The 27,786-nt window shown below is 38.8% G+C and overlaps 1 protein-coding gene across 5 annotated transcripts in view; it reads left to right on the top strand.

The window, feature by feature from the left end:
* DDC (dopa decarboxylase (aromatic L-amino acid decarboxylase)) overlaps positions 1 to 27,786 on the top strand; it is a 58,038-nt gene that overhangs the window by 13,370 nt on the left and 16,882 nt on the right. For 3 of the 5 annotated variants that reach the window (XM_008936027.1, XM_008936028.1, XM_008936030.1), the window contains 5 exons: positions 4,270 to 4,404; positions 9,641 to 9,784; positions 18,162 to 18,228; positions 20,317 to 20,411; positions 22,826 to 22,893. In XM_008936027.1, coding sequence (XP_008934275.1) covers positions 4,270 to 4,404; positions 9,641 to 9,784; positions 18,162 to 18,228; positions 20,317 to 20,411; positions 22,826 to 22,893 — 509 coding nt within the window. The remainder of the gene's footprint in view (positions 1 to 4,269; positions 4,405 to 9,640; positions 9,785 to 18,161; positions 18,229 to 20,316; positions 20,412 to 22,825; positions 22,894 to 27,786) is intronic. The other 2 variants (XM_008936029.1, XM_008936031.1) reach the window with 2 other exon arrangements.

Raw genomic sequence — 27,786 nt, forward strand, 5'->3', positions numbered from 1 at the left:
TAAATGAAAGGACGCTAGAGCTAACTTTACTGTGAAGGACCCAGGTTTAGAAAGGTTGTTTTCAGTCACTTGCCCAGTGTGAGATTAAATTAGATTTTGCACACAGGCTTTATGTTGCCCAGCTTCATTATGAGGACATACAACTTACCTGAAAAACAGTATGAACATCACAGTAAGTTGCAGTGGTTGCACAAATGAAAAGTATTCTCATCTGCTGAATTGCTGGAAAGAGTATTTCAGGCAACCTTGTCTGATAATACATGCCTGTTATCCATGTCTTCCAATTACAGCATTGATGGATAAGGGAAGAGCAACTGATGTCATTTACCTGGACTTGTGCAAAGCATTTGACACTGTCCTGCATTACATCCTTACCTCTAAATTGAAAAGACATGGGTTTGACAGAGGGACCACTTGGTAGATATGGAATTGGCTGGATGGTTGCACTCAAAGAGTTGTAGTTAACAGTTCAATGTCCAGATGGAGATGAGTTTACAAGTAGTGTCTCTCAGGGATCAGTCTTGGTACCAGTGCTGTTTAATGTCTTTGTTGGTGACATGGACAGTGGAATCAAGTGCACCCTCAGCAAGTTTGCCAGATGACACCAAGCTCTGTGGTGCAATCAGCATGCTGGAGGGAAGGAATGCCATCCAGAGGGACCTTGAAAGGTTTGAGAGGTGGGCACATGTGAACTTCATAAAGATCAACAAGGCCAAATGCAGAGTCCTGCATCTGGGTTGGGGCAAGCCCAAGCACAAATACAGGCTGAGTGATGAATGGATTTAGAGCAGCCCTGCAGAGAAAGACTTGGAGGTGTCGGTTGATGAGAAGCTCAGCATGACCTGGCAGTATGTGTTTGCAGCCCAGAAAGCCAATTGTATCCTGCACTGCATCAAGAGAAGTGTGGTCAGCAGGTCAAGGGAGGTGATTCTGCCCCTCAGCTCTTGTGAGACCCGACCTGAAGTACTGTGTACAGCTTGAGTCACCAACACAAGAAGGACATGGACCTGTTTGAGTCGGTCCAGAGGAAGGCCACAAAGATGATCAGATGGCTGGAACACCTCTTCTACAAGGACAGGCTGAGAGAGTTGGGGTTGTTCAGCTTGGAGAAGAGAAGGCTCTAGGGAGACCTTAAGCCTTCCATGGGACCTGGAAGAAAGCTGGGGAGGGACTTTTTGCAAGGGCTTGTAGTGATAGGGCAAGGGGCAATAGGTTCAAAGTGGAAGAGGGTAGACTTAGACTAGATATAAGGAAGAAATTCTTCACTATGAGAATGGTGAAACACTGAACAAGTTGTCCAGGGAAGTTGTGGAGCTGTTCAAGACTAGGTTGGATGGGGTCTTGCATGACCTGGTCTGCTGGGAGGTGTCTCTGCCCTTGCCGGGGGTTTGGGACTAGGTGATCTTTAAGGTCCCTTCCAACCCAAACCACTCTAGGATTCTATGATTATGCAGGTTCTTCAGAAGGTTATATACTGCTTGTAAAAAAATAGAAAAAAACTAGCTTCTCAGAAAATAGATGATATTATTGACTATAAAATATTCCTCATGTTGGCTGTGCATGCAGGACCTGAGCCATTATAGTCTAGTTCACAGGACTGTCAAGAAGCAACAGTATTTTTTCCCTGTGCAGAGTATGGCAGAAACGGTTTTGCCAACAAAGACACGATGACAGAAGTTTCTTATCAGGAAACTTATGCTGTGTGATACTCATCTCACATTTTGTCAGATAAAGTTGAACATATGAGAAGGTACCTTTAGAGGAACCATTTATCTCTGTCCAGAATATCTGCCTAAAATAGGTGGAATTCTTTCTTTCTGGATATGCTCACCTGCCTCCACTGAATACTAAGTGACCATAAACAATTATTTTATTTTAATTTAACTTTTCAGACAGATAGAGTAAGATGAATCAGATTTTGAAAGTTCTTTATGTGTAAATTGAAGTTAATTGTGAGCACCCAGTCTTGCATCGTAAGTTTTGAGAACTGTGGATGGGCATGATTTCTCAGTGTTCAGACATTTTGATGAGCACTCTTGATTGTCTAGCTACAGACTATATGCAGATTAAGATTAAATAGGGAGACTGCCAGATTATGTTTTGTATAATTAATGGGCAGAATTTCCTTCATCCCTTGTGTCCCGGTTAGAAGGCAGAATTGTGTTCCCCCTCCCTTATCGCTTAGTTTTCCCAGATAGAGAGATAAACAAAGGAAGACAGGGGTAATAAAGGTTTTGCACTGACTGAAAGTTAATAAAAGTGAAATATATTATTTCACATGGAACAGAAAGGAAGAAGGGTAGGGATCAACAGGGTAAAGGGATTGTAAGGGGTAACAAGGTAAGGAGGGGTAAACTTCCAAAAATACAAAACCCAAACGCTGTGTTGAGGCTCCCCGGTACTGGATCTCAATGGATTGAGGTGGATTGAAGCTGGATGCACAATCCTGGGATGTGGATGGAGACAAGGAGTGAGTCTGGAGAACAGGCCCAGGTCCCAAGATGGCCACTGCCACGTGCCAGCACAGGGAACAGCAGCAACAGCAGCTTCTCCGTCCGAAGACCCCAGCAGAGAGAGAGGGGGATGTGCCTCTCTCCCCCTTTATAGCAGGAAGTCCCAAAGACAGGAAGAGGGGAGTGGGAATAGAACGGGTCTCTGCCTCTTCTCATTCAGGCCTGCTCCTGGTTTTAGATTTCAACACTCCACCCCCCAGGAGCAGCAGGTATTTCATCACACCTTGCCTCCACATGGAAATTCTACCTTACTTGACCCAAGAGGGATATTTGTTTTCCTATAGCATTCATCATCTGTATGCAGCAGCAGCTATGAGAAATGCACAGAACTGTCTCCAGCTTGCCTTTGTGCTCTGATGCAGAACCTGGGGTTGACATTCCTCAAATCCCACTTTACCAGGAAGGCAGATAAAATACATTTGTCATGGCAATACATTTAGCAAATGTTTAGGGACTGTCCTCTTTCCTGTTACTCCATTCACAAGGCTGTTGAATTTCAGCTGGATTGGTTTCACTCCCTGTTGAGATGTTGACATGTGTAGAAGGCAACTTTGTGTCATATAAATGGCTCAGCTAGCTTCATATGAGGAGAAAATCCAAGTTCATAGGGATCATTCTCATGTATGAAATCTGTAGGATTGGCCCACCTCCAGTGAAGAAATAAGACTTCCCAAATATTTAAAGATTTGTGGTAATTAATGCGTATACACAGGTCTTCATTAGAAGGAGGATAGAATTTTGGTACAGGCTAAGATTAGCCTGTTGATACTGGGGATGTTTCTGAGACATGCTTATTAGTATAAGTAAGTAACCATATTGATTGCACTGTTATGTGCTGGGCAGAGGAAGATTCATGTGACAATTGTTCAACTTCCAAAGGACCTAAAAACTCAATCTTGCATATAGGCACCCAAAAGCATTGAAATTTATCAACATATGTTTAGAAACTGTTACTTATAGTTTAAAAGAGCAGTTTAGAGCATGTTTCATCTGCTTGTTCAAGAGGAAAACCATAAAAAGGATTTGTAGAAACTGGTATTCCCTTGTGAAATTTACAGATCAATTGATAAAAAAAATTCCCCTCTTTGTTGTCACAGAATATCCAAGACACAATTTAAACTCATGTTTTGTAAGTCAAAGGGCAATTTAGAAATAGTGACAGTTCCTTTCATCTGTGTGCTTTTGATGAAGAAAACCTACATAAGTAGTACTTTGAAATACAGTTATCTATATTGAATCACAGCTTTTTTTCTGTGTTTTTTCTGTTTTAGCCATAATAATGGACTTGCCCAGGGTAACCAAAAATATTAAATAAGCATTATAATTAGGAATGTTGCTTGACAGAAATGAGAACTGACAGTCAGATGGAAGTTAAATGTGAGGAAATCCAGAGTAACAGATATCAGCAGTTACTCTGCCATTGTTACTGGTTAACAGATGATTGATGCCTGGCTCAAGAGCCTTTCCACATACATTTCAATTTGTGAATCCAGCTTTCTAGCACTGATTGCAATGCTGGCACTTAAACTTAACAAGCACAGGCATTAAAGAGAACAGATAGAGGCACTGGGAAGGAGACAAGGGTCAAATAGAGATTCTTCCTTTGCTGTCACACATGTTCTTAAGAAGCAGGAGGTGGCACAGTTTCTCATGTGTGGTTTGTGTTAACAGCTTCACAGATTCATACAGAAGAACAAGTTGCTTTTTGTCTTCTGGAATGCCTTTATTTTGAACCTTCCTTCAATCTGTCCCACAGGGAAGTGCAAGTGAGGCCACCCTGATTTCACTGCTTGCTGCAAGAACAAAAACTATTAGACGGGTACAGTCAGAAAAGCCTGAGCTAACAGAAGCAGACGTCATGGGCAGGCTTGTGGCCTATGCTTCTGACCAGGTGAGTACTTCTCAAAAACATGGAAAAATGGAGTCTGTACTTAACTATTTTAACTATCTCATTAGGCAGGTGAATTAAGTATAAACTCTTTGGATTGGTAATTATTTGGTTTTTACTTGTTTAAATCTTGTTGTATATCATAAGTGGGCTGGAATTGTGTTGGTTTGTGTTGGAAGGGAACTTTTAAAAGTCATGTAGTCCAACCCTCCTGCAGTGAGCAGGGACATCTCCAACTAGAGCAGGTTGCTCAAAGCACCGTCCAACCTGACCTTGAATGTTTCTTGGGATGGGGTCTCTACCATCTCTCTGGGCAACCTGGTCCAGTGTTTCACCAGCCTCATTGTAAAAAATATCTTCCTTCTGTCTAGTCTAAGTCTCCCCTCTTAGTTTAAAAACATTACCCCTTGTCCTCTTGCAACAGGCCTTCTTAAAAAGATTGCCCCCATCTTTATTATAGGCCGTCTTTAAGTACTGAGCAATAAGGTCCCCCTGGAACCTTCTCTTCTCCAGGCTAAACAACCTCAACTCCCTCAGCCTGTCTTCACAGGAGAGGTGTTCCAACCCTCTGACCATCTTCATGGCCCTCCTCTGTACTCGTTCCAACAGGTCCATGCCCTTCTTAAGCTGGGGACCCCAGAACTGAATGCAGTACTCCAGATGGGGTCTTATAAGAGTGGAGTGGAGTGGGCAGAATCACCTCCCTTGACCTGCTGGCCACACACCTTTTGATGCAGCCCAGCATACAGCTGGCCTTCTGGTCTGTGAGTGCACATTGCCAGCTCATGTCCAGCATTTCATCCACAAGTACCCCCAATTCCTTCTCCACAGGGCTCCTCTCAATTCCACCATCTTACAGCCTGTATTGACATATAGAATCACAGAATCACAGAATGTTAAGGGTTGGAAGGGATCTCAAAAGGTCATCTAGTCCAACCCCCCCCGCCAGAGCAGGACCACCTAGAGCAGGTCATATAGGAAGGCATCCAGGCGGGTTTTAAATGTCTTCAGAGAAGGAGACTCCACAACCCTTCTGGGAAGCCTGTTCCAGGGCTCTGTCACCCTCACAGTGAAAATGTTTTTCCTTATGTTTCTGCAGAACCTCATATGTTCCAGCTTGAACCTGTTGCCCCTTGTCTTGTCATTGAACATCAGAGAAAAGCCTGGCTTCATCCTCCTAACACTCTTTACATATTTATAAACATTAATGAGGCCACCCCTCAATCTTCTCTTCTCCAAGCTAAAGAGCCCCAGCTCCCTCAGCCTTTCATCATAAGGAAGATGTTCCACTCAATCATCTTTGTGGCTCTGTGCTGGACTCTCTCCAGCAGTTCCTGCCCTTGAACTGAGGGGCCCAGAACTGGACACAATATTCCAGGTGTGCTCTCACCAGATCAGAGTAGAGGGGGAGCAGAACCTCTCTTGACCGACTAACCACACCCTTTCTAATGCACCCCAGGATGCCATTGGCCTTCTTGGCCACCAGGGCACACTGCTGGTGTCCGCCACAGGATCCCCAGGTCCCTTTCCCCTAGGCTGCTCTCTAAGTGGTCAGAACCCCAAGCCTATACTGGTACATAGGGTTATCCTTTCCCAGATGCAAAACTCTACACTTGCCCTTGTATTTCATTAGAATTCTTCTTGCCCAACTCTCCAGCCTGTTTAGGTCTCACTGAATGGCAGTACGGCCTTCTGGTCTGTCAGCCAATCCTCCCAGTTTTGTGTCATCAGTAAACTTGCTGACAGTGCACTGTGTTTCCTCATTCAGGTAATTGATGAATATATTGCATAGTACTGGCCCCAGTACTGACCCCTGAGGGACTCCACTAGATATAAGCCTCCAACTAGACTCTGCCCCACTGACCACAACTCTCTGACTTCTTTCCTTCAACCAGTTCACAATCCACCTCACTACCTGATCCAGACCTCACTTTCTCAGTTTAGCTGTGAGGATGATGCAGGTTGCTGCAGGGGTTGCTCTAACCCGTGTGCAAGACCTTGCCCTTGGCCTTGTTGAATCTCATGAGGTTCACACAGAGCCACTTCTCAGGCTTGTCCAGATGCCTCTGGATGGCATCCCATCCCTCAGGCATGTCAACTGCACCACTCAGGTTGGTGTCATCTGAAGACTTGCAGAGGGTGCACCTGATCCCATTGTCTGCATTGCTGACGAAGATACTAAACAGCACTGGTCCCAGTATGGACCCCTGCGGAACACCACTTGTCACCAGTTTCCATGTGGACATCAAGGCATTCACCACTAGCCTCTGGATGTGACCATCCAACCAATTAATTATCCACCAAAGAGTCCACCCACCAAATCCGTATCTCTCCAATTTAAAGAGAAGGATGCTGTGGAGGACAAAGCCAAAAGCTTTACAGAAGTCCAGATAGATGACATCCACTCGTTGTCTACTGATGTAGACAGAGCTCTTCCTTTGCCTACTGATGTAGTCACTCCATCACAGAAAGCCACTAGGTTGGTCGGGCAGGATTTGCCCTTGGTGAAGCCAGTTGAGTAAGTCTAGAGCTTTTTTTTGTTATATCTACACTTGTGTGTCTATGTATGCACACATAGTGTTTTCCTCCTGCACACTGACACACACACAAGCACACACTCCTCCTCCCCTGTATGCACCATGTGTGGGTGTGGGTACCTGCACACAGACAAACCTAGTGCAGGAATATAAAGCAAATTGGTCATAGTACTTGAAGAAGCCCAAAACATTACCATATTTTAAAAGAAAAAATCTTCCTAAGATCTCCATATATCTAGCTAAGGAATCTTATAAGAAACCAGAAAACATAATCTTTGATCTCTGACTGAGAGTGGTATTTAACAGACTGAGTTAGGCTAAATTCTCAGCAGGCCAGGATCATGAGAGATGTTTACTGTTAATGAGAGCAAATTTGAGTCTTGTGAGTTCTGCTGCTCCTACCTTTCCAACACACTAATCCTACTGAAGAGCCAAATAATGTTGTTTCTCTCAACTGCTGTGACATTTTCTTATCTAAATTCCAATGACACAGAAAAAAATTCATTAGTACTTGATGCTTAGTTTAAAGTCGTATCTGATTATGCTGAATAAAATGGCCAGGTTTTAAGCTTGCCTTGGTTTACTACTAAGTGTGTGTTAAAAAGCACTGGAGAACACATTAAAAGTACACTTGCTCTTTGCTGGTGGGAAGAGGGACTACAATTGTAGGGTGAGAAGTGTCAGGACAAGAAAATATGAGGAAAGATAATTGTTTTCAAAAGGCACAAAGGATATTTGCCCTTTTATTGTCTGGGCCTGTAAGGTCTGTATTGAGCAGACCACCATTCCCAGAGCTCAAACTCTGACCCAGTGATGCACAAAGACTTTTTACTCATTTTTTGTTCTGTGTAAGTGGCTGACCTGAAATGAGGACTGATAGGCCTTCCTGCCTACTGAAGGTCAGAGGATCTTATGTATACAGAAGGATTTGCCTTAAGATATTGCTAACCTTTCAGAGCAGATTGTTGCAGAGCTCGCCGGTCCTTCTGCATTAAGAACAGACCTGTGTGACTCATAGGCAATAATCCACAAAAGAAAGCATATCTTGAGAGATCATTTTAACTTCTAAGCATTTGGGGAAAACATTTATCCCATTGAAATAATTTTGCTTTGTGTTAATGAGTACAGAACAGGACTGGCAACAAATCTTTCCCCAGTGACTACTTGGAGGCAGGGGGGAGGTTGGAGACAACAGAAAAAGTTTCCTCTCTGGAAATAGTGCCTGGGCTATCCTGGGTGATGCCTTTCTTGCAAGAGGCCCTGAAAGTGAGACCTCAGAGCTGAGAGGAGGATCCAGCTACCCCTGACAGTGAATGGCTGTGGTTATCAGAGACCTTTACTATAATTCTGGGGACTCGAGGAAACAATTCAGAGGTTCTGACTGGCTAACAACCTCAGTGTGTAATTATAGTCTCCTTATTTGCAATTCTTGCATAAATCAGTTACAAAATGCTTCTTTCCATTGTACACTTGAATGAAGTAGGGTATTGCTGTGGTACACAATGTGTTTCCCACTTCAGAAGTTATACTGGAAGTCTAGAATTCAAAATTTTCTCAAGTTAGTGCCTATTTACTTTACTAAACTCCTTTAACAAGAGGCACTGCAGAGTTGCAGGTTAATAGTAAATCTGCCTTTAAAACATGTTATTCTAGGGGTATGTGAAGTTGGAAAGCAAAAACTTTAGCTTCATCTGGTCTTGTTCAATCTGTGTTTTGGCTTAGTCTTTTCTGTGATTATATGCTAAATTAGAATACAATTAGTAAGTGTTCTTTTAGGCACTAGCAAGAACCAACAAGGTAGGATGGAGATTATGAATGAGAATAGTCACGATATGAAAAGGTGAGGAATTTTTCTCTTTGAAATTAATGTGATGAATGAAATTCTAGAAGGTGGAAGGTAAAATAGCATTTTGGGGGTTTAGTCATGTTCTAAAGGAGAGTATTTTGTGGCTAAACACACCTTTTACTTTTTATAGGGCTATTATTGTATTGTACTTCACAAGCTTATAAGAATTTCTTAATATCTTGGGTTTTATTTACTGAGATGTGCTGTATGTTCTAAAAAATATTATTTAAGGGGAATTCTAATAAAGTGGGTTATAAATAAAATAATACATTGGGAATGAACCTTAACTGCTTAATGAAATGGATGAATGATTGAACCACAATTTAGTCAATAGGTAATCTAAAAAAAAAGTCATGTGAGAAAATATCTTGGTCTGTACCATACCATGACATATATATGTTTTTTAGAGTTCAGTATAGCTAGCTGATGCCATAAAAATATGCTAGTGAGCCACTGAATCATTGTCAGGCAAGCTGATTATCTTTATGTCTTTTGGTTGATTTGGAGCCAAATCCTGAAGCTCTTAATCAATCCTATCTAACTGTGAACTTGTTAATTAAGGCTCTCACTCAGGTTAATTGAACTCTTGCCTGAATGATGCCACAGCGATGGTCTCAAGCATATTTCACAGTTACTGTTAGTGTATTTTGTCTCTGTGTGCATATGTGTATGTGTGCTCCTCTGTCTGTCTATATGAAAGAGGGAGAGGTATGTGTCTGTTATGCACCAGCAGCAGTCCCAGGATCTCAAGTATTGCTTTAGTTGAAACAATTTTTTTTTTTCTTATGAAATTTGGAAGAACTTCTTACAATCCAATAACAGGTATCTGTCTTAAAACTTGCCCCTTTCTTTGTAGGCTCATTCATCAGTAGAAAGGGCTGCATTAATTGGTGGTGTGAAGATGAAAACTGTTTCTTCAGATGATACATTTAGTGTGTGTGGTTCAGCCCTAAAGAAAGTTTTGGATGAAGACAAAGCTTCTGGTCTTATCCCCTTCTTTGTGAGTACTGGATTTTAGTTAATCAGTGGATTTATTACTTCTAATAAGCTGTTTTTGACATGAGTAGATGATCTCATCCCTAGCAGAGGGATTGATAGGCAGCCTAGCTAGAATACTAGGACGGGTTCCATGAGTATTCTTCACATATCCTTCTGTGCAGGAGGAGCAACTAAATTGAGCAGCTGCTTGCACTTCTTAACAAAATGATGTTTTAAAAGTTATATTAGACTGTTGAATAAATGGAGGTGAATTTTGTAGTTGCATGTAACCCTGCGCTTTATAATCTCCTAGCATTTGAATTCTATAATGCCTCTTTTACAAAGGCATACCTTTATTTTTCAGGTTCTAATTTACACATGAAATAAGTTTAAAGGCAATAGAATAAGTGATGGTATCTCAAACTTAAGTATTTTCAAGAAACAATATTTTCCCTTCCGCATTACTTTAGCAAAGAAATGAACTTCCATATGTCATTAAGACCAGACATTGTGAGACAGGTATGTGACTTATCTTTAACAGGTGGGCTTTAGAGAATCCATCTGTGGAAGCTCTAGGTGTCATAATTTCTTGGTATCTGTCAACTTTCTTTTCCAGAGATTCCTGCTTCCACAGCAGTCTAGCAAAAGAAAATATGTTTATATCTCAGTAGCTAAAGCTCATAATCCCAAACACCGAATAGTGTTAGATTGGATAAAATGATAGAACCAACCTTCAGAATAAGTACTATTATAAGTACCTGATATAAAATAATATTTGCTTATTCATCAGATTTGCTCCTCCTGTCAGTTCAGAACACCATCTTATTATTTCAGCCTAAACCAAGATTTTACCATTTGTTTTATTTGATGGAGTAAGTAACCTCTTTTGTGTTTTTGTATATCATCAACAAAATGTTTTACTCATTTCCAAGCATTTTTACCTCTCCAAAACTTGTAGACCATGGGCTGTGTAGATCTATTAAGGAGTATAATATGCTACCAAAAATAGAGTTTTACTGGCCTCCACAGAAATAAAAATGAAGAAAAAAAAAACAAAACTGTTTTAGAAACTGAGAACTTTAGAAAAGGAAGTTTTTAAGAGAGTCAAAAATCTGTCATGATTTTTTCAGAAAAGTCATGGCTGACCCTGGCAGTTGTTCCTTTTCTTTTCTGTGGTAGCATTTTGAAAAGCACTAAAGTGACTTAAATTTCTGTGAACTGTTTTCGGAAGAATTAGCAGATTAAGCTTGCTTATAGTCACGGATGAGTGCCAAACAGGACAAAGGAGCTTAAATGTCACCAGGCTCTTTGGAATATATAATCTTTTTACTCTTCTTGCTATTTAACTTCAGTGTCTTATTTTATGTAGCATGAGTATGACTAGGGTGAAAAGTGGTTTTTGTGTGTGCAGAATGCTGCTAATTTCTAGCCTGCCTAGAACTGGTGCGTCCTTGGAATGACCAAGCACATCCTATCAATATAATAAGACTATCACAGAGAAACAAAACATCTCTAGGGCTTCTAAAATGAACTTTCTTCTGTGGGCTTCACCTACTGAAGTGGAGATGTGTGATAAGGCATGTTCTATTTCTGTTACATGGGACCAGCTCATAATATCTTATATAGGATCCTACTTGTTCATTTCACTGTTAAACAATTGCAAGCACAGCACTATATAACATCTCCATGTTCTAACTACAAAGTTAATCATATATCATATATCGTATCATATATGATATGATATCATATGCTGTCCATTTATATCATATGCTATCCATTAACAAAAACATGCAACTTGCCTCTTATACATATTCATTCCTTATTAATTTTTCTATGAAGAGCAAGAGGAAATAAAAAATTTCTCTTTTATGTATTCAGTAATACTTTTACAAAGGCTGATTTAACTGTTGCTTTTCTTCCTCTGTTTGCTTGGCTGTGCAAAACAGGCTTTCAAAGACAGCAGAGGCTCAGTCTGAGTTAATGTGGCACGTACCAGGTCTACATTTATTTATATACATAAAACATGTCAGGTTAGATTAAACTAGATCTCATTATCCTTAAAACTGGCCTCTTAACTCAAAAGGTGTGCTAATTCTCTGTCACGCTGAGCAGCAGTCCATGCACTGTATTAGTGCTCCCTTTTCTGGCTTTCAGATTTCAAAAGCCTTTCCACTCCCTTTGTTCTTGAGTAATTTGGTGCTATCTTATTTTGTTCTGGTGACAAAGATATGCACATTGCCAAGGAGACAACTTACACCACTTTATTCCTTGTCTCCCTGTATTTGCTGATCCTTCACTAAGGGGAGAAATTTAACATCAAGGCAAAAAGTTTAACAGAAGAAATTCTTTCTGAAGAGACTTGCAGCAGCAGAGAGATTATTCCTAATGAAGGCATCATGGCTGCATCCAAGCTGATGCCATCTCTCTTATCAGAAAACAAAAAAAGTCTATAAAGGATTAAAAGAAAAAATACAAGCAAATTACAATGCCTTATAGGCATGATTCTCCTTTTACATTTAATGAATAAATGAGGAGTTATTATACTGAACTTGATAGAAATGCTTTACTTGTAGAGGTGAGTGGAGAATCGGGTGCATTTGCTTGATGTGAAACAGGTTCTCTCATTACAGCAATCTGCTAATTATAGGTTTGCTTTTCACATAAGATTTGTCAGTCAGCCTTTTTTGGGGGGGATGCATTGTCTTTAAAATGACTCTTTGAATTCCTATCCAACATCAATATCTTTTAGCACTAGTAATGTGTATATAATTTTGTTCTGTGAAGGCTATTGCCAACTAGTGTACCCAGACTTCTACTTCTGTTACCTTTTTTTTATTTCTGAGTTCAAACTTGTGTTTATTTGTTTCTTTCAAAGTACTTTTGCAGAAATTGGAACAAATATTTTCATTAAGTAAAGCAACCAGATTTTGCAAAAAAAGCAGTTAAACCATGTCAAGTGTTGAGGCACTAAAGTTGCCACAATGTACTGAAGAGCAATTTCCAAGTGTGGCTGTGAAGTGCTGGGGTCTAAACCCCAAGCCCTGAATCAGGGTTGACGTATGGATGATATCTACAACCAGGCAGGAAAGACGTTCCACTTGTTTTTCTCTGAAGACCTGAGGAACTCTGAGTGAAAACCAATTAGGAGATCACCACCAGGTGCCCCTGCCTGTAGAATTAACATCAGGTGTCCTGCCTCTTAAAGTCAGCAGTATAAATGCTGGCTCTGCCTTTTTGGGGTGTGGGTGTTTGTTTATGTAGTGAATGTGTTATGTGGTGTTTCTGGTTATTGGAGGGGCTCCCTGACTGTTACAAGCAGAGATGCTGGGACAACATCACAACCAGGACAGGAAGAGGATCATGTATGTAATGATGCTGCTTTTTGGCAATTAATATATGATTGGACTAATGACCTGGCTTATTCCTTCTCCCAGGACTTGGCTTCTGGCTTGGTTTATTCCTTTCTTTGCTTTATCACACTCTGTGAGTGAATGCATTGATGTATTTATTCCTCTAGTTGGGAGTCACCTCATATCCTCCTTATATACTCTGGAATGGGATGGAAAGGTCTGGCCTGTGTGCTTCCTATTGATGACAGTCTCCTTCCTACCAGGACACACAGTCAACAAAAGAGGCCAATCATCTGTCCACTAGTAAAGGGAGGGCTTTAAAGTGTGTGCTGAAGTCAGGTCCATTTCATTAATTATAAACACTAACTGGTGGTTTAGTACATGCCTAAATAAATGCCTTTCTCAGTTGGTGCTATGCTCCCAGCGTGAAAGAGGCATTTACATAGAACGGATGTTGATAGAAATGCCCAAATGTGGAGACCACTAAGTTAAACACAACTAAATTCTGTTGTAGGGTCCACTGCATTCAAGCCTCATTCACTTGAATGTGTGCAAGTGTCCTGTGAGCTTCATTGTGTCTTCCATAAGCCAACACTGACATGTTGCAGCTGGCACATATATAGTGCAAGGTACTTCAGCAGCCTCAGTATAAAGCTGCTGTAATGTGATTGCCTTGCTGCTGAACAAAGGCCCTGTGTGAAACCTGTCTGATTCTAGCTGAAATGACTCTTCTAAACAATGATCTGCAGGATATTAAGAAGCAGCCTGTTTGTATGCAGACTCACTCGGGAAACAATAAATCAGAATTAGACTGACAGAGGAGCCATCTTTTCAGTAGAAGTTAGCACTTGGATCCTGACCACAGATTTGTATTTGGAAGAAGCATTCTTGAGACATGTACAGATGTCCAGGGCAATGTTTCTCAACCCACAGTTTATGAACGATTGCTGTTTTGTAAAATACTGAATGGTAGTTTAGTAAACAGTTGCAGTTTCCTTCAAGCCATAGACATTCTTATGAATGCAAGCTGGAAAACGTCTGAGTAGGAGAAAATAAAACCAATATGAGAACATTGAAAGTTCTGCTTCATTTTAGTTAATAGTGAATGAAAAGCTTTGTGGTAAAACTGTTCAAAATGCGTCCACGACTTTTAAAAAAGCTGCAGGAGGTCTTCCAGTTGAAAAGATTGAAAGTCATTGCTCTTGGGCATCATAAAGATTTGTGTATGTTTCCTGACATAGCTGGTGAGTTCAGGAAAGTAATACATGAGAAGACTGGGTTTTAGCTGTTTTGTATTGACAGCCAGGGCTGTATCAAATTTGAAGCGCACAACCTGAAAGGCTAAGGCCTGCAGGCTATACTCAGCCATCAGCCCCATTTCCGTGATGCAGCCTGTCCCTTGCCCTTTGCACAAATGTGATTTTGTTGGTGGTATGCAGGTTGCAAATTTAGTTAGATTCATTGTGTGGTACTGAGGTGGGGTAATAAGAGTACTGACAAGAGCAGATGCTGTCACTGTAAGAGGTTTCTGAGAATTATAATGAGTAGCTTTGAGGCTTAAACACCTGCAGAGAGGCTAACAAAATTATTTTAGAAACTTTACAGAATAAGCCATTATTTTAAAAACTAAGCGTATGTTTGAACTCTTACACTTTCTCACTGAAGCAGCATACTTCTCATCCTGATTAGAATGTTTTAACTGCAGTACCACACTAATAACTCTTTTGTGAAATCTCCATCATTATTTTAATCGCTGGACTATTCAAGATAATTTCAGAATAATTGGTCAGAAAGTCCACACCATATTATAATAAAATGTGTATAAAACCATAACGAAGTGTACAGTGCACTCTTTATTGGGTATTTTCTAATCCAGTGGGTTAATCCCTATTATTTATGTATATAGAAAAAATTAGAATTTTCTTCATGGTATCCTCCATTTCTTGTGACTCAGTTTGTATATCTTTAGTGGAGCCAAAGATGAAATGCAGGTTTTTCCTCATTGTGGAAACATTTAGGTAGACAATAATGCAATAAATATATTTTCACTCCATACATGCATACTCTCTTAGATTAAAAAGGGATCAGTCTTGCTCCTTTAAGGAAAAAAAAAAAAAAAATAATTCTGCAATCTTTTTAAAGCTAGGTCCATGAAAGGCTGATTAAGCTTCCAGAGAAGTCAGAAGCATACCTCAAGGCACTGTAATTATGGTCTTCTCAGTGACTCAGGAATATGGGTAGGCCCACTATAGAACAAGATTAGATTATTTTGAGGGGAAAAATATGTTAGTAACAAAATTTTATTAACTATATATTCAATGTGCTTCTCATTTTCAGAGCTGAATTTGTTTCAAACTCAGGTTCTTAGTATCTTGATATGAAAAAAAAATCTGAATTGTCCCTTAATGTTACTAATAGCTGTCCCTATAGCCAGTGTTTTTTATTGGTGCAATGAGACATAATTGTTGTTATTAATATTGCTGTAATTGTGAAGTTGGGGGAGGATGTGCTCTGGCAGCGATAAAATGTTTTCAGGGTTTTGTATGACTACATTTAATCAGTTCTGCCCTATGCAAAGGCACGTTATGACTTTCTTTGAGCGTACAGAAATTTATACTAATTGAGTACTATCTGAACACTTCCCATTAAACAGAAAAATTCAGCTCCCTACAATAATTTTGAATATTTCTGAGGTATATGGCATAACAGAGATGCAGAAGTGTTCAAAACTATAATTAAAAGAGAGATTTTACCTCTCTAGCAATAGATTATTGAATTCAATATTATTGGACGTATTATTTTAAATTTCTGGCTTTTAAAATACATATCCATCTGCTTTTTTTACTAGATGTTTATATTAGTTTGGTATTTCCTAGAACGTTGGAAAAATCTAGTTTAATAAATAGTAAAAAAAACTCCCACTTTGCATGAATAAAAACTTTGTACTTGCAAATGAAAATCCCATCACATTTACCCAACTGTTTGTCTAATAGTTGGATTATTTTTTCCAAGATGCCAAGCCTTTCTAGTGTGCTTTTGCTGCTTTATTTTATAGAATGAAAAGAAGAGAAAAAACGTTTGGTGGGAAATGTGAGAAGCAAAAATAAATAAACACGTTAAAACGTCATGAAAAGTTATTGAGAGGACTAGTTAGGGAACCCTCAGAGGGAAAACCAACTCTTGGTCCTGAGATGAATACAGGACCTTCTTTAAGATGTGACTGTAGATTATTTGTAACAGTCTCCAATATCCAATAACTGGTGTAAGTGGAAAAAGTCAAATCTCTAGCTTGAAAGTGGATGACAACTGAGGAATGAGGATGAGTCCTCAAGAAAACAAATAAAAAGGTAGAATAAAGGTAGCTATCAAACAGTCTGTTTAGTTAGAGCAGAAATATGTATTGCAAAATGTGGATCACCTTTACAGAAAAAAGACCCTTCTGGAAAGGCTGACACCACTTAACTTTTGAGTAAGGGGAACTCCTAGAATTAACAAGTTATTGGTGAACTGCAGGAGAGATGGCATGTGAACATCTGAGGTGGAGGAATAGAAAAATGCATGCAGTTGGCAAGCGAGACATGATTATTATGCTAAAACAGATTAAAAGATTTTGACAAATAGTTTGTTACTGGCATAATAACATGAAGTTATTTGTCTTAGAAGTAGAAAGCTTGTTGTGCTAGTGATTAAGCTGAAAGCAGATAAGGCCGCATCAGGTAATGTAAACGTGAGCAAAATCCTTTGCTACTTAAGTGCTTACTCACATCACATTAACTGTAATAGAACAGGCCAAAAGTCCACCCTGTCTCACACACTCAAGCCACCAGCTGTACCTCTCAGCTGGGCACTGGCAACATGTCCCCATCCTGCAAGCAGCTCCACAAATAAGGCAACATGCATGGTGGTCCTCAAGCAGGGCATTGTCCAGTACAGCAGGAAGGCCTACTGTCATGGGCAAACTAAGCAGGTGCTTAAGAAATAGGAGATATTACTTGGCATGTGGGATAAGCTAGAGAGGTCCAGTGCAGAGAAGGAACCACTGAAAACATTAGTTAGTGGTATCATTCCTTCTACAAGGGAAAGCAGTGAACCCAAAGGCCCTGCATACCTATTTGTTGTTGAGCTGTGAGACAAAACGCACTGTATGGAGTTTTAATGTGCATTTGTATTTGTGTTTTGCTGCAAGAGTGTGTTTCTTTCTTGCAAGGCCTAGTAGATGGACAAGTATAATCTAGGTGTTCCTTTGTTGTCTTATAAGGTTGTCATGAAATCACTGAGGGATATGCACACACCCCCACACCAGAAAAATGTGGCTAGTTACAGATATATAGGGAAAAACAGTGAAAGCAAAAGATAGTGCATTGACAGTGTACTTGGCAGAAAAAGTAACCAGAAGTGCAAAAATAATAATAATAAAAAAAAGTAATTCTGGATTTGACATGTTTATAGTCATGTCCTAGCTGTACTGTAGTTTGTGTGTGACCTTGAATATATGATCTAATTTCTTTGTACTTTAGTACTCTAGTAAACAGCATATTTCATTTGTGTATTTAAACTGTAAAGTGCCTTTTACTATATTAAAATCCAGTACAAGTCAAAAAGCAGCCTTTATTAGTGTTTACAAAAATAAGACAAGGTGTTTAACACATAAGTATGGCAATGAAATATAAAATAATACCACAAGCTGTGAATCATTTTGTTGAAAATTGTGTATGAGAGGTTAGTATTTGGCCACGTGATAAGAATGTGGAACACACAGAAAATATATAAGATATAGCATTAATACAATACTGTGACTACATGGCATTACTTCTCAGTCAATTTTATATTAACATTTGATTTTTTGAACTGTCTCAATGGATGCTTATGTGAGCTTCGAAAAAAAATAGATTCTCAAAAGTTCCACTGAAGGGTAGGTATTGGCTAAATTCTATTTATTTTGCCCTATATAATCTATTTTCTCTATTGTTGCTTTTGCAGACAGGTTTTTTTTAACTTAATAATTTTCTTTGCTGTAACAATTTTTTTGCCTTTTTTTTGGCTCTGCAGTTCTGTGCAACACTTGGAACCACACCTTGCTGCTCCTTTGACAAACTGTTAGAACTGGGCCCTGTTTGTAAGTCTTTGCTGCTACTTTCTGAAATTGCAGATACCGGTCTAAGCCATGCTGAGTCATTTCCAGGGCAATGTGCAGCATCAGTGTCCAAATTCAATCAGGCTCCTTATACATGAGACCTTCAGTCACGGTTTTCTTTCTAATATTAGGTCAAGCAGCAGGCTTGCCTTCTCAAACCATTAAAGGGTACAGAGAGCATTGCCTCAAGGTTTGTTCGTTTTTTTTTTTTTTTTTTTTTTTCTGTGAGAGTGTATTTTAGAATACTGTCAGTTAACAATTACTACAAATACTTTAGCTTGTAACATTATTCTTCAATCTCTTCTACCTGCAAATGCATCTAGAGCAATGGTGAAGATCAGAGAAATTTAAACTGCAGTCTCCCCTGCACTGAGTGGGTTTTTTTTTGTCTGATTCCAATGACTATTAAAAAAGCATGGAAATATTCACCAAAAATCCATATGTATTCTCCTTAATCCTTCCTCTCCCTTCCCCTTTTAAGAAAATAGGACAAGTGCCAGGGTATTTAATATAGTGATGGAGTCATGGACTCTTAAGGACTATTTCTGTGTTATGGTCTGTTGTGTCAAGCTTTGATCTGCACCAAGGCTTGGTCAAAAGCACACGCTGGCTAATGAAAATGCAATGGAAGCACACAGTATCTATTCAAGTGTACTTTTAGAAAGGAAATCTATATCTATAAGCCATTGGAAGCAGCCTCACAGAAAGACAGATTTGATCTGTTAATTTATTCAGATGAAGCTTAAAACATTTGGGGGTTGTGTGGTGATGACCTGCTCTGAGAGTTTTCCTGCCCTTCATCACAGCCTCAGAGACTCCATTTCTCCCAGTCCTCCTTTTTTATAAAGGTTTCTGGTAATCTTCTTAGCAGCAAGAGATTATTTTACTGTTCTGGTTATTCCTACAGATCTGATCTAATAAAATAGTGACACTGGTAATTTTAGGTATAGCAACTAATTGTGCATGATTCCCCAGCTGCTCTCAGTGATGTCCTCCCTGTCCAGCAGACACCAGCAGCAGTATTGCACGCTACTCAAATGCTAAGTCTTACTATAGCTTTTCTGTGTGCAGGTGAATTTTCTTAATATACATGAGCAGTAGTCCTATGAAATAAAGGCAGTGTCTCAAACCAAGTGTATTTAAAAATAATCAGTTGAACTTTTAACATATTTTCAAATAGACCAAAGTCATAGATGTTATGAATAATATTTTATTATTTTTTTTCCAGACATTTAAGCTAAAAGAAAATGTAGTTTATAAGAGTGCAAATTCCAGCATGAACTTGGTGCCCAGTTGCAGATCTGAAAGGATATACCTCTGTATGTGAAAATACCCATCAGAATTATTTGGTGACCTGTGTAAAGATGTTATATGGACTTCACTCATCACCTCATAGACCAGAATTGTTACTGTCTGCATTAATACAGATGATCTATAGCAGAGTGTGGATACTAATTTACAGAGAACACAAGAGGCCCATATGCTAAAATATTTCTGCAGAAACCATTCAGTGACTAATTAAAACTAGTACTTCCTTAACCTTTCAATGCTTGCTCTTTCAAGAGTCTCAACTCTTGAAACTGTTTGCTGCACAGAGTTCAAAAGCATGCATATGCACATATGTCAAAAATACAGAAAATACTATTTAGAAATGTGTGATTGTGATCTATAACTCCGAAGTGGGGAGCACAACTAAAACTATAGCTCCTCTTTTTAAAGTACGTAGTTTCATTACCTTATAAATAAGTACATCTCTAGATAGATATTTTCAAATTGTATTTTATAATGGTTCTTAATATATTTCATGTTGCTTAATATTAATAAGATAGACATGTGAGGACTATGTTCCAGTCGGAGTGGTGAGGAAGACGAATATCTTACATGGACATCTTAATGTATTAACAGAAACTTCAATGGTAGAAACATTTAATATCTTATTATTTTCCCAATTTAAAATTAAATTAACATAAAAGAAAAATTTCTTGGGCACTTGGTTTAATGCAAATTTATAGGGCTATTTAGTCTGTGGTTTAACTGATTTCCCCTTCAATTACTTTTTTTTTTTTTTAGGTAACAAGGAAAATATCTGGATGCATATTGATGCAGCCTACGCTGGAAGTGCATTCATCTGCCCTGAATTCAGGCACCTTTTAAATGGAGTGGAGGTGAATGAAGTGTTTCTTCTGTAGCAGCCTGCTCAAACCTTGCTTTTCCATAGAATCTCTGTGTTTCTTATGTATCCAACATTAATAGGTCTTCCAGAATCTCCAAGTATGCTGCACTTCAGTTTGCACTACAAATCCCTGGATATTCTATTACATTACTCACGTTTATATATATATTTTTTTTTACTGATTTATTCTGTGAGTATTCAAGTTATCACAGTATGCAAAAGTTTGTCATTCAGAATAGCAAGTCCAGCAAATCAACAAAGTGTCTTGCAAAGCAGAAAAGAGGAACTTTTAAACAAATATCCAAAAAGGCATGTTTACAACACCCTAATTCTACAAAAAGAAAAAAGAAAAAAAATTCATAGAATCATAGGGGTTGGAAGGGACCTCGAAAGATCATCCAGTCCAACCCCCCTGCCAGAGCAGGACCACCTAGAGTACATCACACAGGAAGGCGTCCAGGCGGGGTTTGAATGACTCCAGTGAAGGAGACTCCACAACCTCTCTGGGCAGCCTGTTCCAGTGCTCCGTCACCCTCACAGTAAAAAACTTTTTCCTGATATTCACCTTGAACCTCCTATGCTCCAATTTGCACCCATTACCCCTTGTCCTATCACAGGTCAACACTGAAAAAAGCTTAATTCCATCTTCCTGACACTCACCCTTTACATATTTGTAAACATTGATGAGATCACCCCTCAGTCTCCTTTTCTCCAGGCTAAAGAGACCCAGCTCCCTCAGCCTTTCCTCATAAGGGAGATGCTCCACTCCCCTAATCATCTTTGTAGCCCTTCGCTGGACTCTCTCCAGCAGCTCCCTGTCCTTCTGGAACTGAGGGGCCCAGAACTGGAAAAAATATTCCAGTTGCGGCCTCACCAATGCAGAATAGAGGGGGAGGAGAACCTCTCTTGAACGACTAACCACACCCTTTCTAATTCTAAGTTCAACAAATTGATGAGTTCTCTATGTCTTTTTTTTTGCTTACATGCTGAAAGTCGTATAGGATACAGCCAGCAGCTCTATCTCAAACAGACAGGGTTTAATAACTGAGAGAGCTAAATGAAATATTCCCCCTCAGCACTCCTGTTCCTTTCCCACCACCTCCTCTGAGCTACTTGGCATTCAGTTGCTTAGATAAGAATACTGCAATTTCCTGCTGCTCCCCTCAGACAGTCAGATAAGTCCTTGTCTTCCACATCAGTGGAGAAAATATTACTGTTTAGTAAAGCCAGATGTTTAAACACAGGACTGATAGGTAGTGGCTAATAAAGAAGAGGAGGGAAAACTCCATCACAAATAAAGCATTTTTTATTTTTTTTTTTTAATCAGCAAATGAAGCTTGTTGTAATTTCCTGTGGGGGAATATTTTTTAAATTATTGTTATTGGTTCCTGAAGGAAATGAAACAGCATCCCTTGTCAGGGCCAGCATTTGTCATAAGAGTAAATATTGAACAACCATGAATAGGTTTGCTACCTTACATAGTACAGGGAGATAGCTAGAAAGATGTATAGGTTGGTAGACAGACAGATAATCTTCTGAGAGCAATTGTTAATTGTTTACAAGTGACAGGGAAGGTTATGAGAAGCAAATGAGAACAGGAAAGTGCTATAGGGAATGGTCAGACCCTGGTGCTGTCAGGACCCCGTCTCTCTTTTTTAAGGCTGATGGCTTCTGCCTTTCTTAAAACCCAAATTATGGATGAAGCCCTTCTCATGTGATGTCCATTTTACCTCCCTGGGTTTCCTCTGATGCCAGACCTAAACATATTGTCAAGTAAAATGTGCCTGTTATGTGATATATATAAAATGTGTTGTGAATACTTATTCTGTTTTGATTTTTTTTGTCACTTAGATGAAAAATTATTTCTACTAAAAGAAAATACCCTGACAGTAAAAAATCAAAAAGTAATTTCCTGGTCAGTTGTAATTTTATGAAAGAATGCAATAGGCAGATTCTGAACTTAATATGTCATTTGTCTTAATATATGATTTTTGTGTGGCTGTGTTTAATATTCCTGGCAATAGAAAGCTTAGTGAATTGTTATGGGAAATTGGGATATGAACTACAGTGTTCCTGAGTATGCAGGTTGGTTGGTTGTTTTTTGTTTACACTGATACAGATACTTTTCCAGAACATGTATTGAAAAAATGTAATTATTAGCAATGCTCAAAATGTTGATAATACCAATAGCCTAGCTGCAGACCTAACCTAAAGTCCACCCCCAAATAATTGAACATTTAACTGCAATAGTTATTAAGTAAGGTGACATGAGCATGAATGTTATCTATAAAAACCCAGTTCTGGAATTCATTGGTAGTTAAGCTGTACTCAGACAATGTGACAAATTTGTATCATTAGCACACGGATCCTTTTTCATAATTCTTTTTTTTATTTATCACTTCTCAGTTTGCAGATTCATTTAACTTTAATCCTCACAAATGGCTCCTAGTGAATTTTGACTGCTCAGCTATGTGGTAAGTTTTACAGTAAAAGGAAACATTACAAGAAACAAAAATCACATGTTAAGTTAGTTTGCCTTTCTAGCAGTAGGCATTTCGTTATATTTCTCTATTGAAAGGAGGAGCCTGGATAGGTTCAACTCTTGCTAATTATTTAGAAAACTCACTCTTTCATTTAATCCAAGTTTCAATAAAGTAACATTTAGAAATAGGTCTGAACTCTGCATTATGTTTCAGAGAGAAATGCTGAAAAGTCTGCAGATTCATATTTGCTCCATTTTGGAACTATTTTAAACAAAATTGAAAAATCTTCATTTAAGGATATAAATAATAGAATTATTTTGGTTGGAAGAGACCTTTTAGATGATTGAGTCCAACAGTTAACCCAGCACTACCAGTTCACCACTAAACCATGTCCTTCAGCACCACATCTACATGCTTTTTAAATACCTTGAGGGATGGTGACCCTACCAGTTCCCTGAGCAGCCTTGCTAACCCTTTTGGTGAAGAAATTTTTCCTATTATCCATCCTAAACTTCCTCTGGTGCATCTTGAGGCCATTTCCCCATGTCCTATCACTTGTTACTTCAGAGAAAAGAGCGAACCCTAACTTGCTAAAACCTTCTTTCAGGTATTTGTAGAGAGTGATAAGGTCTCCCCTGAGCCTCCTTTTGTCCAGGCTAAACAACCCCAGTTCCCTCAGCTGCTTTTCATAAGACCTGTTCTCTAGACCTTCCACCAGCTTCATTGCCCTTCTTTGGACATGCTCCAGCACCTCAATAATGCAATGAAGAACATGTTAAACCCATTTTTTTTCTTCTTTTCTGTGAAATTTCTGTGTGTTTGAGCCTTGATTCTTTCAAAAGTCTTTCTGAAAATGCTTGGGATTTGGCTGATGAAAAGCAGCTAATTTCAAAAAGGACTATTTATGCAATTTTGTACTGATTTTCAGTTTCCCCAGATGACAAAAGAGGTGACGTTTTGATATAAAGATGCCAAAGTAGAAAACCCAGAGACATACTTTGAAATAAAGCTGTTTTATTACTGTACCATAACAGTAATAAAACCATCCCATAATACATGATCCTATTGCATCCCAAATGGGAATCTCCAGAACATGGTGTCTACCAGCATCATGACTAATGACACTTATTAGGAAAACAACTATTCAGTAAATGCAAATGATTTATCAAAATAAATGAAAACACTAATTTCAGTTATAATAGAACTAAATATGCAAAGCAAAGAATGAAGGAAGAATTGAATGTTAAAATGAAGACTCTAAAACATCATCCAGAAAAAGATCACCTTAGTGAGAAGAGTAAATGTGACACAGTGATCACTCAGTTGCCTTTGGTTAACCTTTGGCTCTTTTAATATACTCAGCAAAGTTGACTTTTCCCTGTAGAATATTCAGGTAATACATTACGTTTTTACTTCTATAGTTTTCCTGATGTAGGTACTTCAAATATTCCAAGCCATTATGATCTTTTTTCTTTTCCTTGGAGAAATGGCTTACATTTTGGTGCTGATTCATCAGTAGTGGCAGTGATTAACCCAAGAGTCCAGCTGATAAGTACCTTGTAACTAGCTGTCTCTGTATATGGAAATAGGAAGAGGATGAAACTCCTTTGCTCATTTCTCCTGTGTTTTTGTCATCACTCAAAGTCGTTGTTAGCAAAGTTGCCACTCAGAAATGAGACAATATACCATCATTCTCTTTAATGTTTGTAGGAATTATGGGCCAGAGTCTAGTCCCTACCAGCTGAATTTCTCATTAATTCTGCTTCCCTCAAAACAGCTGTGAAATTGTTGAAAGTGTTTTATCTGGCTTTCTAGGAAAGCAAGGTATATACCATCATGTTGTCAGTTTATGTTCCTGTCTCAGGTGATTTTGGGTTCTTCCTAGCAAAGCTTGGATTTTAGACTTAGGAAAGTGTATTTCTCCATTTGGTGTCTTGCTTTTCTTTACATTGCATAAAATGGTTGTTTTCATAGGTATGAAGATTCTATTACAAGGAATCTCAAGAGACCTGGCAATATGTCTCCTTACTTGGAGTGAATACTTTGCAACTATAGGCACTCAGGCTTCATTTCAGCAAGGCATTTATATATAGGTATTAATTGCTTAATAAAAAAGGAAGTATATGTTTAAACTCTTTTACTTGAAGCCAGTTCCATCTTCTCACTACTTCTCAGGCCCATATCCAAAATTCACCTCTCTTATCCACTGTAACACTGCCTGAGAAGATGAAATGCAGCAATAAAGGATGAAGGAACCTGGTGAGAAAAAGTAACTGTCAAGGATACATAGTTCCCTTAGGATCCATAGGAAGTGTTAATAATAATATTGTAATAATATGGAAAGAGTTCAATAAACAGTGAACACTTTTTCAGAATCAAATTAACCTGAGTTCCACTGATGGATAAAGCTTCTAAATCACCCAGGTTCCTCAGCACTTTCCCCAGTAAACACTCCCATTTATTTCCCCTGCAAGTTGAATAAGATAATCTAGACATTAGATCTGTAATGTAATTATTTAACTACTCTGCAATATCTAGCATAGATATAATTTGGGATTTGGAGGCAATTTAATTTTAAACCTTTTGTAAAATATTCTCAGACTTCTGAATGTACAGAAAAGAGCTATCAATTTCCTATAAGAAGGGATTTAATGTAGCCACTCCGAGAGGGCTATGTTTTCCATATTCAGGTGCTGGTGTCCTTTAGAGACTGTCTTGAAACTACCAGTCAGTTTTGCCTGATGTGTTTAGTTGGTACTGTGGAATATTATAAAATAGGAAGAAGTTTCTCCTTTCTGAGAGGGTAAAAATAATAATCTTGCAAAGTCTTGTTATTTTCGCTTTTCTATTAGTCCTTCCAAGGTTTACGTATTAACTTTTGGTTGAGAAGTTGTTCTAGTATTTGGAAGGAAGGTGCTTACAGGAAATGCTTATCTGTAGATGGAAGAGAAGTGTTCCTGTTGGTTTATAATATGAAGTCACTGTTTTGGTGATGGTATCTGTCATTTAAAATGAACAGCACAGAGTGGGGCTGTGCAGTCCAAGTAACTTTACACTGATTTTCACTATATTCACCAGGACTTTTGTTCTGCATTTTGTATTATGAGTACTTAGCTTGTGAATCTGTGCCACTCAAGCTAGGTCTTAGTAGGTCTATTAGCATAACATGAACCCTTAAAAACCCTCTAGTTTATCAATGACTTTTTGGAAATATATATTTATGATCCTTCAGTCAATCAGGGATATTTGCAGAGAAAGTTAAGAACACCACTTCTATCCATTACCAGACCACACAAGCACTTACTGCAAGGATGTTTAAATATACAGGATGAAATCTAGACATCGTGTGTAGAGGTGCAACTCAACCGGTTCATATGCACTGATGTCCAGTCTTTGTATTTATTTTAGTAATCCTTTTAGGTGGTTTTTCCATGGTGGCCAGATTAAGACCTGTGAAGTCCCCAGATGGAACAAACACCATCTTTTAGAAAAGCAGTAGCATCACCAAGGAAGTACAAGATGACAGCATTTTTATATCTTCTTAGTAGATGCTCCTACAGAATATCTCATCAACAAGTCCCATTGTTTAGCACAGCATATTACAGGAGAAATGAAGCTCTCACAAGACAACTAATGATACTGCTTGTAACTTGGATTAGCTGCATACAGAATGAGCTACAGAGACACAAATATATCAAAGTAATCAAACATAGCAAATAAATCAGAGTAGAACAACTTAGGGTTTCGTATTGAAAGTATGTACCATAATTAAATCTGCTTTCAGTTAATAGTTCCTTCTTTCTGTCCACAGGACATTTCCACCGTGCAAATAGGTTACGAAATATTTTTATTGAGAGCATTCTGAAAATCTATTACTATTTTTCATGTGCAAAAGCTTACTTACCTTCACCTATGTACTTTCCATATCTGAAGGCAACTACTTAACTGTTAACCTTGGGACTTTCCTACCATTAGTGAGAGGAAGGCTTTTTCTTTGTTTGAATAAGTTTTAATAACTATAAAACTAATAAGTTTTTTGAATAAGTTGAGCACAGCGTAGATGTGGTTCAGAGCAGGAGTGTGTACTGGCCTCTGCATTTATACATACAGACGAAAATATTGGAAATTAGATTTTTACTTAGAAATTCACAATTTTACACTAAAACATTAATAAAACAGAAAAAAAAAAAGGATTCATAGAAAATCATGAAAGGTTTGGGCTTCTGTCATTTAGAGTGTCCCCATGCTGAAGTAATTATTGCTTCATTTGTAGTATATTTATAGGCCTAATACAATGATGTAGCAGTTTTCCCCTTTTCAATTTCTGGTTTCTTCTTTTTCTGCCTCTGTAAACCTCAACATTTGTGGAGGTGAGTCAGTCTAACAGATAGAGTGAAGCATAAACCAGGAAAATCTTGTTATTAGCCACCAGCAAAACCTAACTTACTCTCTGTAAAAGGGGCACATTAGCTTTTGAACTTCAGCCCAGTCATACCACCCACTAGCTGGCACTAGTAAGGTATGCTTCTCTGTTTGTCTCTCAGTCCTTGTATATGGGATCCGGCTAAGGGCAGGGTGGTACGAGAGGGAAGCCTGAGTTTGGACCGGGTGGCTTGTCCCTGCCACGGCAGCATGGAGGGACAGTGGCCAGCATCCACAAAGCCTCACCACAGATCTGCATGGTGTCTAGGAAGCCACAGCTCTTCCCACACAGCTTTATACTGTAGTAATTTTAAGGCAACTTCTGTTGACTGCAAACATTAACATTGCTTCAGCTAGTCTCACATTCTGGTGTGAGTGTCTATCACTGTAAAAAGATCCTCTGTGTCTGTTTGTTGTCTGTTTTTAAATATGCAGTCGTGCCATCATGCTGCCCATTCCTGC

Source organism: Merops nubicus, unplaced genomic scaffold (assembly GCF_000691845.1).
Source record: "Merops nubicus isolate BGI_N331 unplaced genomic scaffold, ASM69184v1 scaffold3032, whole genome shotgun sequence".
Classification (NCBI taxonomy): domain Eukaryota; kingdom Metazoa; phylum Chordata; class Aves; order Coraciiformes; family Meropidae; genus Merops; species Merops nubicus.